Source organism: Cavia porcellus, unplaced genomic scaffold (assembly GCF_034190915.1).
Source record: "Cavia porcellus strain 051 isolate PalLab524CR breed Dunkin Hartley unplaced genomic scaffold, mCavPor4.1 scaffold_19, whole genome shotgun sequence".
In the NCBI taxonomy this organism is placed as follows: Eukaryota; Metazoa; Chordata; class Mammalia; order Rodentia; family Caviidae; genus Cavia; species Cavia porcellus.
In genome coordinates, this window is record NW_026947502.1 from 66,134,373 (window position 1) to 66,151,692 (window position 17,320).

Sequence of the window (17,320 nt, forward strand, 5' to 3'; positions counted from 1 at the left end):
CACTAGCTTCCTGTTATGCTAGGAGATCAAAGCAGCACACAAATAGAGGCTTACTCTATAAAATATTCAAAACAGATGGCATGACCTTTTTGGGATACTTGAGTTGACTCTTGAAGGAACAGAGGCTTTTGCTAGGCAAATACAATTTTAGACTAAGATGTAGCGATTTGCAAAGGTTTAGAAGCATACACAGCATAACAAGTTTGACTACTCTGGTAGTTTGCACTGAGATAGAAAGTACCTATATAGTGCTTAGAGTATAGTAATTATCTATTGCGGTGTAACACATTACTCCAAAATTTGATATATTAAAAAACACTAAACATTTATTATCTCAGTGGTGTCAGTTGATCAGGAACTCAGGAGCAATTTAGATGGGCAGTTCTTACTTGGGATCTGTCAAGTAGTTGTAGTAAAAAAAAAATCATTTGTGACTGCATTTATCAGAAACTTTAACCAGGGAAGGAGCATCCAATCCCAAGATGACTTACTGATTGTTCTTACTGGCTTTGACAAAAATAGTTCCTCACTAAGTAAAATTCTCCATAGGGCTGCTAGACTGTCTCTGTGATTTGGTGACCAACTTCACCCAAAATGAATGATCCAAAAGACCAGAGCAGAAAGGAGGCCACATTGCCTTATACGACCTAGAATTAAATATTACCATCACTTTGGCCATGTGCTATCCCCACTTCTAAGTTCTAAGAGCATCTTATATTTAATAGGCCACAGGGTTTTAGGGATCACTTTTTGAAAAGACAAATGCTAGAGAATTTCTGGGTGTTTTGTTTTGCAGTGCTAAGGAATTGAGTACAGGGCCTTTGCACTCTGCTGCATCCTGCCCACTTTATTTTTTATTTCAAGGCAGGTCCTTGCTGAGCCCTCCCGCCTTCCGGGATTATAATCATATGCCATGACACCCCCAGGATTAGATTTTTTTTTTTTTTTGATACTGGGGATCAACCTCGCGCTTGCCAAACAGGCACTCACGCCATGAGCTAAATCCCTGGCCCCAGGATTAGATTTATTTTTAAATCATTACTGGATGTCAGGGCAAAACAATCAGACTGCAACAATCAAACAGTCAGCAGGAGATAGATCCTAAAGACCTTCATATGTAATGGAAGGGGAAGTGCTGGAAAGGGGAACAGAAATCAAGAGCATCCTGCATTATCTTGGAGAGTGTTGCAGAGAGCCCAAGTGGCAAGGTAACTGCAAAGTGAGAAGTCAGAACATACTCATTATCAAAAGCTTGGGGTCTTCCAAGAAATGTTTTAAATAGTTACCAGTCTTTCTTCATTTAGAAAGTAGTACAGTATAGAAGCCAAATTATACTTCAGAAAGTTAACTTCTCCACAGGAACTATTCAGATAAAAGCAATGGAACAAAGACTATATTTTATCATTGGTCAAAGTGAGAAGCATGAGATTGTGATTTCCCGACACTAACTTGGCTCCTTACCATCTTCAGTAGTCAGGTTACTTCTCAAGGCCTCCAATTTTTCATTTTAGAAAGTAAATGACCCATGGAGTCTAAAGTTTCTCCATTTCTTACATTGTGTACTTACAGTAGATCCAATGAATGTTTTAAACTTGTTTGACCTTGAGAATATTTGACCCCATAGAAGCATGCAACCGATTCACCAATATTTAATTCAGCCTACACCAATATCAAAGGCATTTTTTAGACTTTTTCTGGAACTGGTAAGTCAGTTCAATGTATTGATCAATTTTCTATATATGCAGTTTAAGATGATGCACTTTTACAGTTCTGTTATTTTAAACACTCATTTTAAGTATCAGAGTTTATACTTTTTTATATTTTAAGTATCAGTTCTTTTTTATAAAGTATCATGATTTTATCAGTCAGTGTTTTTCTGCACATCAGATTTTGCTAATTATAACTTTCTGCTATTGTCAGTTTTCTTTTTGACAGTTTTCTTTTTATACTTGTTGCCAAATTTAAATTTTCTTTCTTTCTTTCTTTCTTTCTTTTTTTTTTTTTTTTGGTGCTGGGGATTGAACTCATGACCTCGTGTTTGCCAAGCAGGCACTTACAACCACTGAGCTAAACCTCCGGCTCAAATCTAAATTTTCATTAAGCCAATACTTTAGTTTGAGATGATATTACAGTTGATACCAGTAATACCAACTATGAATACATTTTTAAAAAATGATTATTTCTTAACTAATCTATGAGAAAATTGTAATAATTTTCTCTCTGATGTCACAGTTATCATGTTATGTGGAACTGTTATATTGCACAGATTGGCAAAGATTTTTAAAGTTCCAAATAATAAATGTTTTCTGCTTTATAACCCTAGCTACCATCTTTCAGAATATTCAGTTCCTCTGCTCTAGTGTGAAAGCAACTGTAAATAATAAGTAAGCAAATGAATGTAGCCATGAACTAATAAAATTGTATTCACACACTATATTTTGATTTTCATACCATTTCCATGCTTCACAAAATATTATTCCTCGTACCGGGGATCGAACTCATGACCGCCTGCTTGCGAGGCAGGTGCTTATGCCACTGAGCTAAATCCCTAGCCCCAAGCATTTGAAAATCTAAAAAATTATCCTTAGTTGACAGATTGTACAAAAATAGGCAGCAGTGCTAGATTTGGTCTTTGGACTGTGATTTGCCACCTTCTGGTCTCCTGTATCACTTCAGTCTTTTTTGTGCTTCTCATCACTTTACATCCCTTACCTCACCAGCCACAGTCCCTAGGGGGCCAGGCACCAACGGTGAGTTTCAGGGGTCTTCAGGGTCAGCAAATCAAGTAGAACTGTCAGAAATAGCTTGTATTTTACACACACTCAGGTCCTCACAAAGATAAGCATTATGATTTTCTGCCTTGTTTCATTTTGTTTTGTTTTGTAGTACTGAGGAGTAAACCTAGGACCTTCACACTGAGCTGTATCTCTCGCCATTTTGTTTTCTATTTTTCCTTTTGTTTTTTTTGAACAGGGTTCTTTGAGTTACTAAGTTGCCCAGGCTGGACTTAAACTTACAGGTGGTGAAACTAATGCATGAAAAGAATAGTAGTTTGATGGTTATTGAAGAAGCTTAGTGTATGACAGGCGTATGGATTATTACAACTTACAAGGTACACTGCTTGTAAAGTATGTTGTTTAGGGTCTTTTAACTAGAATACAGCAGACTCTAGAAATAGCCAATTTGTCCACAAACCTTGTGCTCACCGTCACTGCACTTTTTTGCTTGCTGGTCTGTATTGCTTCATAGAATGTATAAGCTTTCATAACATAAACAATACAGAACAGACTCTGCTGAGGCTTTTTTTTTCCCCTCCAGTATCTGAAACTGGGTACCTTGTCATTAACATGATGTCACCACCTAAGGGCCTGCATACTTCTGACTAGCAGTACAATGGGTCATATTTCTGGCCACAGCCACACTGGCTTCCTCCTCTGGCACTGAAGAATGGAGACTACTGGATGTGCATTAAGTGTTGGGCTGTAAGGTGCTGAGGTGCCATAGCAGCTGTTGCCAGACCAGCATTCAAATAGATGCAGTTCTTCATTAAGATCAAAAGATACAGAGCATACATGAGAGCAGATAAGGGCAAGTAGCCGGGCAAATAGTTGTGCTTTACTGAAAGGTGCTTATTGTCATCACTCCAAGAGATGCCAGGATGTAGGAGTTCCAGTTCGGAGGGGTGCAGCCCCAACTAATCAGACCATAGTCCTTGTGTGTGCCCATACATAATAAATGCACACACAAACATAAAGGTGTGTTTTAAGTAATATATGCATCTCATACTTTATTCTACTGTACAGACATATATGATTACATATCAGAGCAGAACATATTGGTAACATTAGAAGCTGACAGCCTTCAAGTATCAAATGTACAGCACACAGTACCTCAGGCACCCTTGCTACATTAGAATACTTCGAAATGCTGCATATGTGGATGTGATATGCAGAGATTGATTACTAAATGAAACTATGGAAATCTTGTTCCTTAAATGAACCATTTGACAGAGATTTTGCTCCCAGTAAAACATCTAAGAAAGACTTTTTATGTCACATTAGTAGTGTCTCATGCAAAAACATTATAGCTGCTAAAGCCACAAAGCAACTGAGTATTAAGAATTCTTCAGAATGGTGTAGTACATTTTTGTTGGGGTGCTTAAAACACGTAGGTACCAAATTCTCCAGTAATTTGATGCCAAAGATATACTCCCTGAGAGGAGAACTAGAGAAAACCCAGTACTAACAAAGCAAATTAACATAGGAGGGATGGATTTTTTACATTCTGTAGATCTTTTTCTCATTTGATCTCTAGATTTGGAGTTTCTTTCTTTTTTTTTTTTCTTTGTTTTCATTTTTATGTCCTACTTTCTAAATACATTTACTGTGTTAGCTACTGTGATTGTATTTTTTTAAATGGTCTCTTTCTATGACTATTAACTTTAATTGTGTCATCTGGCTCACATAAGAAATTTCCGGCAGATTGGTAAAGCACATTTCTGGTTGTGTGTTTAGGTATGAGAGGATGACTGGATATTATATATGGTCCTGTTCTTCCTCTCTGGTACTGTTTCCCTGCTCTGCTTCCCAGCCATCATGAACTAAGCAAGTTTACTCTACAATGCCCTAACATGGCCTTAAAGCCATGAACACAATCCCCTGAACCATGAGCCAAATTAAACTTCCTCTTCTTTAAATTGTGATTTTTATATTGTTTCCCAACATGGGAAAACTCATACAGAAAGCTGATATTGGGAGTGGAACCATTCCTGGGACTAGCTGGTTAATATGGTTTAGAAGCATTTGGAATGGATTTTCAGGAGAATTTTAAAAGGTTTGAAGAAGCAGGCTGGAAAAGCCCTAGAATGCTATAAACAGAACTTAGTAGGTGATTCTGGTCAGAACTCAGAAAACCAGAATCATAATAGAAGTGTAGACAGTAAAGGTGATATCCCGCAACTTTGCAGAAGATTGCAATTAAAGATAAGAGAGAGGACTAATTGACCTGCTAGGTGAAATTTCAAAACAACCCAATTTTCAGGCTGATGAGAGGGGCAGTGCTGCATGCTTTTAGCCAGATTTGCATTGAGAATAAGGGACAAATAAGTAGAGTAGAGAATTTGGAAAAACTTAAATTTGGGCTCACAAGGAAATAAATTTAGGGTCAAGAAAGGAGTGATTGGTACCAATAAAAAGAAATTTAAGTACAGTGGTACCTAGGTTCACAAACTTAATTCTTTCAACAGTTCTGGTCACAAATTGAATTGAATGAAACTAAATCAAATTCATTGATTAGGTTCAGTGTTGTCCTTAAGGGAAAAATTAATTCTGTTCTCTTCCAGTTCAGTTAACAATCAGAATTATAGAAAAAATTAAGTTTGTGAACCAAGGTACCATTGTACTTTGTACAGAGACAATACCTGAAGGCATCTTAGAAATCATCAAGACTCCCACTTATCACAAGCTTAAGGATGTAGAAATATAAATCTTTCATTTAAGAAGAGAATCACTGAGAGTTAAGTGTTTAAGAAGGCCCTCCTATATCAGTGTGGAGATTCCTCAAAAAACTAGGTTTGGGGGTTCCATTCAACTCAATTATTCCCCTTAGGGTATCTTCCCAGAATTAAAAACATTGTACCACAGTGTGATACGTGTACACCCATGTTTATAGCAACACACGTTGTAATAGCTAGATCTTGAGAACAATCTAAGTGCCCATTGACAGCAGAATGGGTAAAAAAAGATGTGGTGTTTTTATACCACATGGAGTACTACTTGGCTATAAAGAAAAGCTTTATTATTTGAGAATATAAAGTGACTATGATTTTAAAAAGGCTCAGCATAGTACATCCAGAAATCCTGGAGCTCCAGTGGCACAATTTTTTAGCACACTATACTTATACAGAAATCCTATAAATTGTGGCTGATTACATGTTTTTAAATTAACAACCAGGGAAATCAAGGTTAAAAAACCTGGGGCATGACCACCCAGGTGATTTCCAGTCCCAGTACTCTTTGCATGTACATACAGCCCACTTTTGAAAGAAGAGCCCAAGTATCCTAATTCTCTCTGCTACATGTACAGGTTCATTAAGTACTAAGTGATGGAAGATTAATTTTGAAGTGCAGTGGCAGAGTGGAGCCTTTAAATGTGCAAGTATAGGCAGAAAAAGAAAACCCCTACATTTGATGAAGCTCACAGATCCTCAGAGGAAAACAGTCAAGTATTAGTCAGTAAAAAATGGGATGCAGACAGGCCGTCAGCGTGCTCAAGAAACCAGAACAGAGCTCAGTGGCACAAGCACCTGTTTGGCAAGCATGAGGTTGTGAGTTCGATCCCCAGTACCTAAATAAATAAGTTGCGAGACTGGAGAAAGATAAAGAAGAGCTACATAACCGGCTGCTCGCTGTTGATCCCACAAGACACATGAAGCGAGTGGAGCAGCTTCTTCAAGAGAAAGCCCATTTGGGTCAGAAATTAAAAGGGTTAGAGACCGAGGTAGCAGAACTAAGGGCTGAAAAAGAGAATTCTGGTGCTCAGGTAGAAAACGTCCAAAGAATACAGGTGTGGCAGTTGGCTGAGATGCAGGCTATAGTCAGGTCCCTGGAGACTGAAAAACAATCGGTCAAGTTGCAGGCTGAACGCCTGGAAAAAGAGCTGCAATCAAGCAATGAACAAAATATGTCTTTGATCAGTAAATTGCATAAAGCTGACTAAGAAATAAGCACACTGACCAGTACAATAAAGGAGCTGAAACACTCAAAGAAGCTAGAAATAACAGACATCAAACTGGAGGCAGCAAGAGCTAAGAGTGAGCTAGAAAGAGAAAGAAATAAGATTCAAAGTGAACTGGATAGCCTACAGTCAGACAATGAAATTCTCAAATCAGCTGTTGAACACCACAAAACGCTCTTAGTACAAAAAGATCGTGAGTTAGTATGTAAAGTACAAGCTGCCAAGGAAGAAGGTTATCAGAAGCTTGTGGTATTACAAGATGAAAAGCTGGAGCTTGAGAACAGATTAGCAGATTTAGAGAAAATGAAAGTGGAGCACGATATTTGGAGGCAATCTGAGAAGGATCAGCACGAGGAGAAACTGCGGGCGGGCTTCACAGATGGCAGAGGAGTCGGCCCGAAGGGAACTTCAGAGTATTAGGTTAAAACTTCAGCAACAGATTGTGAATATTGAAAATGCTGAGAAAGAAAAAAATAAAAATTCTGATCTGAAACAGCAAATCAGTACCTTGCAGATCCAAGTAACCTCACTGACTCAGTCTGAGAATGAACTGCTGAATTCAAACCAAATGCTGAAGGAAATGGTGGAGAGGTTAAAGCAAGAATGCCGTCACTTAAGAAGCCAAGCGGAAAAACTACAGCTAGAAGTTGAAAAGACATTGGAAGAGAAACAGATTCAGTGGTTGGAAGAAAAGCACAAGCTTCAAGAACATATCACAGACCGAGAAGAAAAGTATAATCAGGCGAAAGAGAAACTACAGAGAGCTGCAACTGCCCAGAAAAAGAGAAAGTCTCTTCATGAAAACAAACTGAAGCGCCTGCAAGAAAAGGTGGATGTGTTGGAGGCCAAGAGAGAAGAGTTAGAAGCCGAGAATCAGGTGCTGACCAGACAAAATGTTCCATTTGAAGAATATACAAGGCTTCAGAAAAGACTAAAGGATGTACAGAGAAGACATAATGAATTTCGAAGTCTGATTTTGGTCCCTAACATTCCTCCACCAACATCCATCAATCCCGTTAGCTGTCAGGCGTCAGCCATGGCCCCGGGCGTGGAGCTCTGCTTCCCCCTCTCGTGCAGTGAATTCCGCACCTAGAGAAGAGCAGGCTGGATCTGGCGTCAGGTCAACAGCTCACCATGCTGCTCTCCACACTGCTGGCGTTGACATTGCTCCCCTGCACATCGCTGCAGGCCTGTGTGAGAGGAGGCTTCGGGGTTTTCTGACAATTTGTTTTGCTTTAAGGAGGAACAACATCAAAGGAAACTCTGTCCTGCGCAAAAGACTAGAAGAACTAGAAACAACACGAAGACTCGGGTCTCCTGGTGAGTGATGTTCCTGGTGCAGAGATGGACAGATCAAAAGCGATGAGCTCTCAGCCGCGGCACAATGTGAAGTTTAACGTACAGGCGTTGAGCTGCTTCGCTGCTGTTTGCCAAAGTACTTGAATGTGCCTCAAGAAGAAAAGACCAGTTATGACAAATGAAGCATTAAAAGAAAGTTTCAGATATTTAGAATATATATTAATGACCTTTTGAGACTATAAAAATAAATTGATAAAAGCAACTAACTAGGAAATCAAGTTATAAAATTGACTTTACTTTGAATTTTTTGGCATTTTGCTTGAAATATGTCTTAAAAGTTCCTTATCTTTGAGGTGCTTGACAATAACAAAGACAGTAAATTCTTATTGTGGTTTACAATAAGAGTTATAAACCTATAGTTTTGGGAGAAAATACGACAATTTAAAAGATGGCATAAAAAACTCAGACATTCATTGCAAAAGTCTACCTTTTCAAAAAGCTGTGTGCACATAATTTATTAAAGAGCTTACAATAAATATTTTTCTAATTAAAAAAAAAAAAAAAAAAAGAAACCCGAACAGGGGTATATCCAAACTGAAGCACATGAAGCTATATGATCTAACAAAATGTAGGCTGGTTAGTAATTTACCTGTAAAGTAAGTTGACAAAAAAGAAAGAAAAAAAAATTAATTTCTTTTAGCTTCTGACAGGGAGACAATATGATGTTTACACATGTGTGTCTGGTTTATGTCCCTTATGAGTATGGTCTCAAGTTGCATCCATTTACCTATAAAAGTCTTAATTAGGGGCTGGAGGTTTAGCTCAGCGGCATAAGCACCTGCCTTGCAAGCAGGCAGTCATGAGTTCGATCCCCGGTACCCATAAAAAGGAAAAAGACAAAAAAAAAAAGTCTTGAATTTATCCTTCTTTATGGTACAATTCTTTATATTCTCAAATAATAAAGCTTTTTTAAGCATCAGAGCCTAATTATGGTGTTCTTCAAGCAATTTACACAGAGAGATGAGGGGAGAGGGATTCAGTGACTGCATGGGAGGTTTTATTCCCAAATAAAGGAAGCTAATAGAGAAAAGAGTGCTTCTAATTCTTCTTTTTCTCTATTTTTCTACCCAAGGCCTGGATTGCTGCCAAGGTGAAAGGGCTGATGTCTGGAAATCGTTAATCCATGGAATTTTTTTTCATGGCATATAAAATTTTCAGAAGTAATTTGCTTTTTAAGTATGATTTCCTGATTGACTACAGCAAACATAAATCCAAAAAAGGACAGCTCTGTTAGGAGAGCCAAGATCCCTTTTAGCTTCTCAGATATATGGGAATTTGGGGGGAGGTAAAGGGGGTAGAAATTAAGATTTTCATGTGGGCAGAGAGAGGCAGTAGAAAGGGAAAGGAAAAAAATATATTAATAGGTAAGAGCAAACCAAAACTGATAGAGGAGTGATGGGAAGATGTATTATACCCAAGAGATTCCTGAAATTAGCTTTTGTCTCACTAAAAACTCAGCTTTATCTCAGTTTGTAGTAATGAGAGGAAGAAATTAGGGAGAGACTTCTATACTCTCAGCCTGGGCCTGATTTTAGTTCTTATGTGCTCTTCTGTAATGTTCAGAAGTATCACCTCAAACTCTCTCTTTTTTTTTTTTTTTTTTTTTTTTGTCTTTTTCGTTTATTATCGGTACCAGGGATCGAACTCACGACTGCCTGCTTGCAAGGCAGGCGCTTATGCCACTGAGCTAAATCCTCAGCCCCTCACCTCAAACTCTCTAAGATGGAGTTCTTGTGACACTTATTTCCAACAAAACTACACTATGCTTAAGCTGAAAGTATTGGCTCAGGACCTCTTTGCTCAGATCTTTCCTTCCATTTTGCTGTCACATACTCTTGCTAGTACAAGCATACATGTGGGATTTTTTTTTTTTTTTGTACTAGGGATCAAACTCATGACCTCACATTTGCCAGGCAGATGCTTATGCCACTGAGCTAAATCCCCAGCTTACATGTAGGATTCTTAAACACCAAATCACAAATGTTTCTAACCTGTCACAGTTCATTCTCTGGCTGTTTCTATCTTGAGCATTAGCAGATCAAATTCCTATATATAATTTACTTTTTTCCAAATACAAATACTCATTTCTGATACTTATACATACCTACAGGCATGTTAATATTGTCTTCTAGATTCCAGGTGGTAGCTAAGTTTTCTTCCTCTCTCGTCTTTATGTATCTTCTTAGGCCAAGTTCTTGCTAACCACTTTTAATGAAGAGCTTTATCTGTCAAAGGCTCTAGACTCAGAAGGAGATACTCTTTGGCCATAGTCTGTGAGCATTCAGCAGTGGACTTCTACATGGTCTACTATGTTCAATTTGATGCTGGACTTAAAGTAATTAATAACAAGTTGTTTCTGTCTACTCTTAACTCTTTTGTATACTTACATACACACAACCTTCATGTGACCTTGAGATAAATGTTACTCAAAGAAGAATTTTTTCCAAAGACTGGCCTTTGTGAACCTTTGACATGTAAGATGTCAAATCTAATGGTTTGTAGATAATGGTACTTGTTTTCTCTTCTTTGTAATCTTACAGACTATGAGAAGGAATCAGTGTATGTGTTCTTTATCATCTGGGTTCGTATTCTTTATTAGAAGGTTTACTTTTCTTACATGGGCAACTTCACATGCATATCTGTTCTATTCCAAGTGCAATTATAAATTAGAGAAGAAAGAAAATGAAATATTGTGATAAAGGTCATTATTTTTTTCAACAGGCAACAAGCCTGTTTTTGTTTCTTAAATCTGTCTACCCAGTAGACATATAATAATGCCAAAAAAGACTGTTTTACTCCACCGCAGACAGTAATAATGGAGATACTTCAGGCAAGGGACCTAAGACAGAATGAGAAGTAAATTTTCAGGTTTGGTGTTTGAATTTGTGTACAAGCATGCAAGAAGATGAAAGCTACCATTTTTACCTGTGGCCAATTGTTTATCTCATTTTTAAGTCTACCCTCTGTCCTTACTTGACTTTGCTGCTCAAAAACATGAAATCTCTCTTTTCCCTCATTTGCTTTTTCTGTATGCCTAGATTTTTTCCCTTTATATCTCAATATCAATATGGAGCCCTAGAACTTTATTGCACTATAGAAAAGTCATTCAAAATATGTATGTATATATACTAATAATTTAAATTTAAACCGCACTCAGAGTTAAACCACACCACTGAACAAAGAAATTTAACAAATATGTACAGAGTGTTTCATCTGACAATAGAATCTACATTTTTCTCAATAGCATACAGAACTTTTTCCAAAATAGGTCATATCTTAGGCCATAATACATGCTTAAATACTATTGGATCATAATGGGATGAAGCTAGAAATTCACAGCAAAAGAAGCCACAGAAACTATGCAAACACATAGAAAGTAATACATTATTGAATAATCAGTGATTATAGAAGAAATTAGGGAAGAAATTTAAAATATTCTAAATTCCCATTGGTTCATCAGTGGGTATCTAGTCACCTTCCAAAAGCTCCCCCTCTCAGTGAATGATAGTTTGGGAGGATATTGTAGTCATTAAACCACAACACGTGGTTAGCTTGTGACAGCTTTGTGTCTCACAGAACATTCCTTCCATTTATCCTCTTTTGTCTGCCTTACCTTCATCTGTTCATATGCATTACCTTGCCTGTTGGTAAGTGATCTTATTTTTATATGCTATAACCCTCTATTAAAGTAAATACTTGATATTTACAACCTTAATATTTTCATCAAGCACATAAATAGATATGTGGATATGCTCAACAGACTTCCTTTCCTCACTAATGCACAAGCCCCTACCATTCTGTTCCTTAAAATTTAACTTCAGCAGCATTTCTTATAATCCATAAGGTAGGGTAGATTTTAACTGAGTGAAAGCAAAATGTAGATAAACTTTATGCCAAAATCTAACATACCTGTCTCTAGTCCAATTGTCGATGAAACTGCAACCTCCTGAGCCTGGCCATTACTTTCCATATTCCTGTCATCATGGTGATCTTTGAGCTCCAATAAGAATCACCTATTTAACTGGGTATGGTGGCACATGCCTGTAATCTCAGCACTTGGGAGGCTGAAACGGGAGGATCACTGTGAGTTTTAGGCCACCCTGGGCTACAAAGTGAGTACAAAGCCAGTGTGAACTGCATCGCAAAACCCTGTCTCAAAAAGAAAATAAATAAATAAAACAATCATCTCTTCATCAGGCTAATTACAACATTCTGAAGCTTCTCTAAACCTGAGCTTAAAACCTTCTCAAACTCCTCCCACAAATCATTTCTAGTGTACAATCACACATGAAAAATTGTTACAAGGTGGAAGCTAAGATTTAGAGTTCTGATTTCTTGCTTCCAGGGTCCCTTGGGTGGAGTCTGAAGCAATGATGAAGATCTTAGGTGAGTTAGTAGGGCTCTTCATGCTCTTTGAGTTGACTCATGTTCATACCGGTTTGTCAATAACCTACACCACAGTGTGGCTCCTGGTTAGAATGGATCGATTGCCTCTGGTGAATAACTTTCAAATTCAGCCCCATGAGCTTACTGTGGGTAAGGACTGCCCTGTCTCTCCATCGTGCAGGCTGACTTCTTTGAATTCACTTATTTTCTGTCGTTCCGTGGCATGAGGATTTATGAACAACAATCAGGTACATTCATTGAAACTTCAGCCACATATAATCTGGAGCATTTAGGTTTTTTTTTTTTTCCTCTACCTCTACATAACATGTTCAAGAAAGTTAACAATAAGCATTTTAATGAAAAAAGGAAGAGAGGCTAACCATGAACACAGAGTAGTGCAATAGATGTGGTCTGGTGGAAGTGAGTACTCAGAAATCCATCAAGGAACATCACCTTGGGGCAGTTGTTAGAATTTTGTTAGAATCTTGTTAAAATAGAAATTTAACTGCTTCCTTTTACAAGAGGGCTTTAAACTATAAATTCTACACCATGAAGTGATCGTAACAGCCCTGGCTGCTTGAAGATTTCACTGCTTCTTAGATATTGGACAAATGCCTATGGGGATCATCCTTGACCATTTCAGTATAACCTTTTAAAATGAAAAACCTGCTATTCTTTCCATATTTATGAAGTCTTTGGATGGGAAAAGGGCTTCTCCAGATTTTAAACTTGTGATAAAAGCAATTTTAAAGAAATAAACTTTGTACATCTTTTTTTAAAAAAGATCTGGAGTTCTGGAGTTTCTTGGATTTAATTTCAACTAGGTTAGCTTTTATTTTTTCATGAAATGTGTAGTGTTTATTGACTTACTCCTGAAAGAAAGGCATCTATGGTACCCTCCAACTAAGCACAAATGCAATCCAAAGCTGCTGAAACTTTCCAGATTCTCAATACTAACAGTAGTTTGTTTGCTTTTTTTTGTTTTGTTTTTGTTTTTGTTTTGTGTGGTTCTGGTGTTGAGAAATGAACCCACGCCCTTGCACATGCTGGGCAAACATTCTGCCACTGAGCTGCATTCCTAACCCAAGGTTTGTTTTTTGAAAGATATTGTACAGCTGTATTTTATAAACTATCTTAAGTGTAGGGTTAATAGGTATATTTTTGTCTGCTATATTTCTTGCAGAAAAGTATAAAGTATTGGTTATCCTAAAAAAAATCTTTTTTCTATTTGTTAGGACTAAAGATGAGGAAGGCCCATAATACTGAAAATATTTAGGGAATCTGTGAATTAGCTTTCTGCTTGTGCTTTAGTTGAAAACATTTTAAAAAGTTTGGTCCCAGGGGCCATTTAAACACTTAACAACTTGTTCAATTTCATAAGTATATAATTAAAGACTAAGTAAACCTAGGCCTTACATCAGACAAAGAAATTTACTTTGCAATTTAAATATTTCCAAATGTAAATTTAAAATTAAAGATAAATCATTTAGATGCATAATTTACACAATTTAAATATTACATATACCCAATACATGAATTACATTTTAAAGTGTAGAGTAGGACTATACCTTTTTCCTGTGTGTATTTGGTACTAGGAACTGCATCCAAGGCCTCATACATGCTACACAAATACCTACCCCTGAGCTGCATCCCCAACACTTTTTTTATTTGAGACAAGGTTTTGTACATCTTATTCTTAATATATCCCTCAGTTAAAGGTTAATGTGGCATGAAGCAAAGTCATTCACTAGTCTGAATCATGATTTTTTAGTTTTGTTAGCTATTATGCAGTATATCTGATCTTTTAACTTTAGGGTTTTACTATGTTTTTTATTTTTTAAAATTTGTTTTGGATGTGTTTTAAATCTATTTTAAAGAGAAAATAAAATTTCAAAACAATACTTAGGGGTAACTATAGTCTATATATTGTGTATTGCCTATATCTATATATTATTTTCAAGAGTTTTGCCTACTCTTCTAGCAGATTTAATGTTTCTATTTTAATATTTAGATTTTTTATCCATTCCAAATTTAGTTGAGTGCATATATATATATATATATATATCACATATACATATACTATTTCTTTCCAATTCTCACACTAGTGGGATAATATGATATTTATTCATGAAGTCTGATTTATTTTCCTTGTGAGTATGGTCTCAAGCTGCATCCATTTACTTATAAAAGTTTCAAGTTTGTCCTTCTTTATGACTGAGTAGTACTCCATTGTATTAAAATACCACATATTTTTTTATCCATTCCTCAGTCGATGGGATTGTTCCTCAGACAGATTGTTTCCAAGATCTAGCTATTACTAACTGTGCTGCTATAAACATGGGAGCACATATATTGCTGTGGTATGATGTTTTTAATTCTTTTGGGAAGACACCCAGAATAACTGGGCCAAATGGGACCTTCAATACTAGTTTTTGAGGAGTCTCCACACTAATTTCCACAGTGGTTGCACCATTATACACTCCCACCAACAGTGGAGAAAAGTTCCCTTTTCCCCAGAGCCCCTCCAGCATTTGTTATTGGTTGATTTCTTGATGATAGCCATTCTTTCCAGGGTGAAATCTTAGTGTTGTTTTAATTTGCATCTCTCAAATGACCAGTGATGTTGAACATTTTTTCACATAATTATTTGCTGTTTGTATTTCTTCCTCTGAGAAGTTTGTATTCATTTCAGATACCCATTTTTGTATTGGGTCTTTGTATTTGGAAGGTCTGATTTTTTTTTTAGTTCTTTATATGTTGTTGATAGTAATCCTCTGTCTGAGGAACAACTGACTTAACATTTTTTCCCACCTGCTGGGCTGTCTCTTCCCTCTATTGCTGGTTTCTCTTGCTGTGCAAAAGCTTTTTAATAAGATGAGATCCCAGTTGTTGATTCTTTGTGATAGTTCCTGTGCAATCTGGATTTTGTTCATGAAGTCTTTGCCTACACCAGTGTCTTCGAGTTTTATCTACCTATCTTCCAGAAGATTCAATGTTCCTGTTTTAATATTGAGATCTTTGATCCTTTCCAAGTTTAGCTTAATGCATGATGAAAGATTTAATCTTTGGCATGTGTACAGTCAGTTTTTCCAGCACCATTTATTACAGAGACTATCTTTCTTCCAGTGAATGTCAAAAGCTAAGGTGGCTTAACGTGTCTGGAGGTGTTTCTGCATCTTCTAATCCGTTCCATTGGTCTTTGAATCTTTTTTTTTTTTTTTGACAGTACCATGTTGTTTTTATCACAGTAGTTTTATAGTGTAATTTTAAGTCAGGGATGGTGATGCCCATCTCACATTTGTTTGCAAAGGCAATCCTGGGATCTTCTGGTTCCAGATGAATTTTAGGATTGTTTTCTCTAATTCTGTGAGACATACTATTGGAATTTTTATTGAGATTGCATTGAATCTGTATAACACTTTTGAAAGCATGGCCATTTTTACTATTTTATATACATATTTATATATTTATATTTATATATCTATATATATTGTTTTGATTTTGTGTGTATGTGTGTGTGTGTCCCAGTAATCAAACTCAGGACATTGTGTTTACCAGGCAGGTGCTTATGCTGTTGAGTTATATCCTCAGCCCCTGTATTTTTTAAAGAACTTTAAACTTTTACAAAATAATTACATTGCAGAAAAAATATATTACTTAGCTCCAAATCCTTTTTTTAAAAAAAAGTCTTAAAACTCTATCCTTCATCCTCCTGATCCTCAGTTACAGTATTGACCAAGAATTTAACCTTAGTAATTGAGGGGAAGAAACTTTGAGGCAGGATTAATGAACTTTTTTCTTTTGTCTCTTTTTTTAGTTTTCTAAAACTGTTGAGCCTCTGGTGGGAAAATGTCATTAGAATAGTGTATAGTTAAACTTAATTGTGCCCACACTAATAAAGCACACTTTTGAGTGTTTCGAGTGTCATGGAGTTGTGACCTTGAGCACTGTTTCTAGCTCCCTTGTTCCTTTCTAATACTGTTCGATTACTCTCTTCCTGGCCACCACGAACTAAGCATTTTTCTCCAGTATGATCTTTCACCATAGTGTTTCTGTCTTGGAGCCAGCCAGTCATGGACTGAGTCCTCTGAAAGTGAGCTGAATTAAACCTGTGCTCCTATGGGTGTCAGGTTTTGTTTTACAGTGACATAAAATGGCTAATACAGACATTAATAGTTTTGTCAAATTTAAACCAGTTAATTTCTTGGACATTTTTTATGCACTCTACATTGAGAGATAACAGTGGAATGGTAGCCCAAAGAGGAACCAAATCTAATAACATTTCTGTGATTACTGTATGGGCAGTTGGACCTGCCTCTGATGACATCAACAAGCAAAAAGAAGAGAAAAATTTTGTAACCAACTCAGGACAGTGAGCTAGCCACAGAAAAATTGTGCTAGGTATAATTCTAATTTTCCAGGAACATAGTATATAATTAATATATATAGCTTTGAAAAATGGTATCTTTCAAGCAACAAAACATTATTTCCTTAAGGGCAAATATGTACTGAAGTCATAAACCATATTGAATACCTGTCAGTAAATCTAGTCTTTATGATGAGGATATGCCATCCTCTCACTATAGCATCCTGCAGTGTGTTGGAACCAGCTTACCATGCTTAGAATAAATATCTCATAGAATACAGTGGGAAAAGAAAAGCAGACTAACTAATTGGCTGGTGGGGCAGGACTTTTGTTCTGCATATTCTATCCTGGTATTGAAAAATCGAATGGCCTGAGAAAGTGTTCAGAGCTCATACAAATATAAATTACAGAAGTGGATAGAATACTATAGAAGTCATATGTGAAGAAAAGATATAACTTAAACATCCCCACAAG

At 36.7% G+C, this 17,320-nt stretch overlaps 2 protein-coding genes across 11 annotated transcripts in view; both read left to right on the forward strand.

The window, feature by feature from the left end:
* Positions 1-17,320, forward strand: part of Erc1 (ELKS/RAB6-interacting/CAST family member 1) — a 521,572-nt gene that overhangs the window by 474,462 nt on the left and 29,790 nt on the right. The window lies entirely within an intron of this gene.
* Positions 1,629-11,359, forward strand: LOC106026192 (centrosomal protein of 83 kDa-like). Its single transcript, XM_063231372.1, is given in 3 exon segments — positions 1,629-1,703; positions 6,343-7,098; positions 7,100-11,359. Coding segments are annotated over 3 exon segments (1,560 nt in total). The 3' UTR covers positions 7,829-11,359.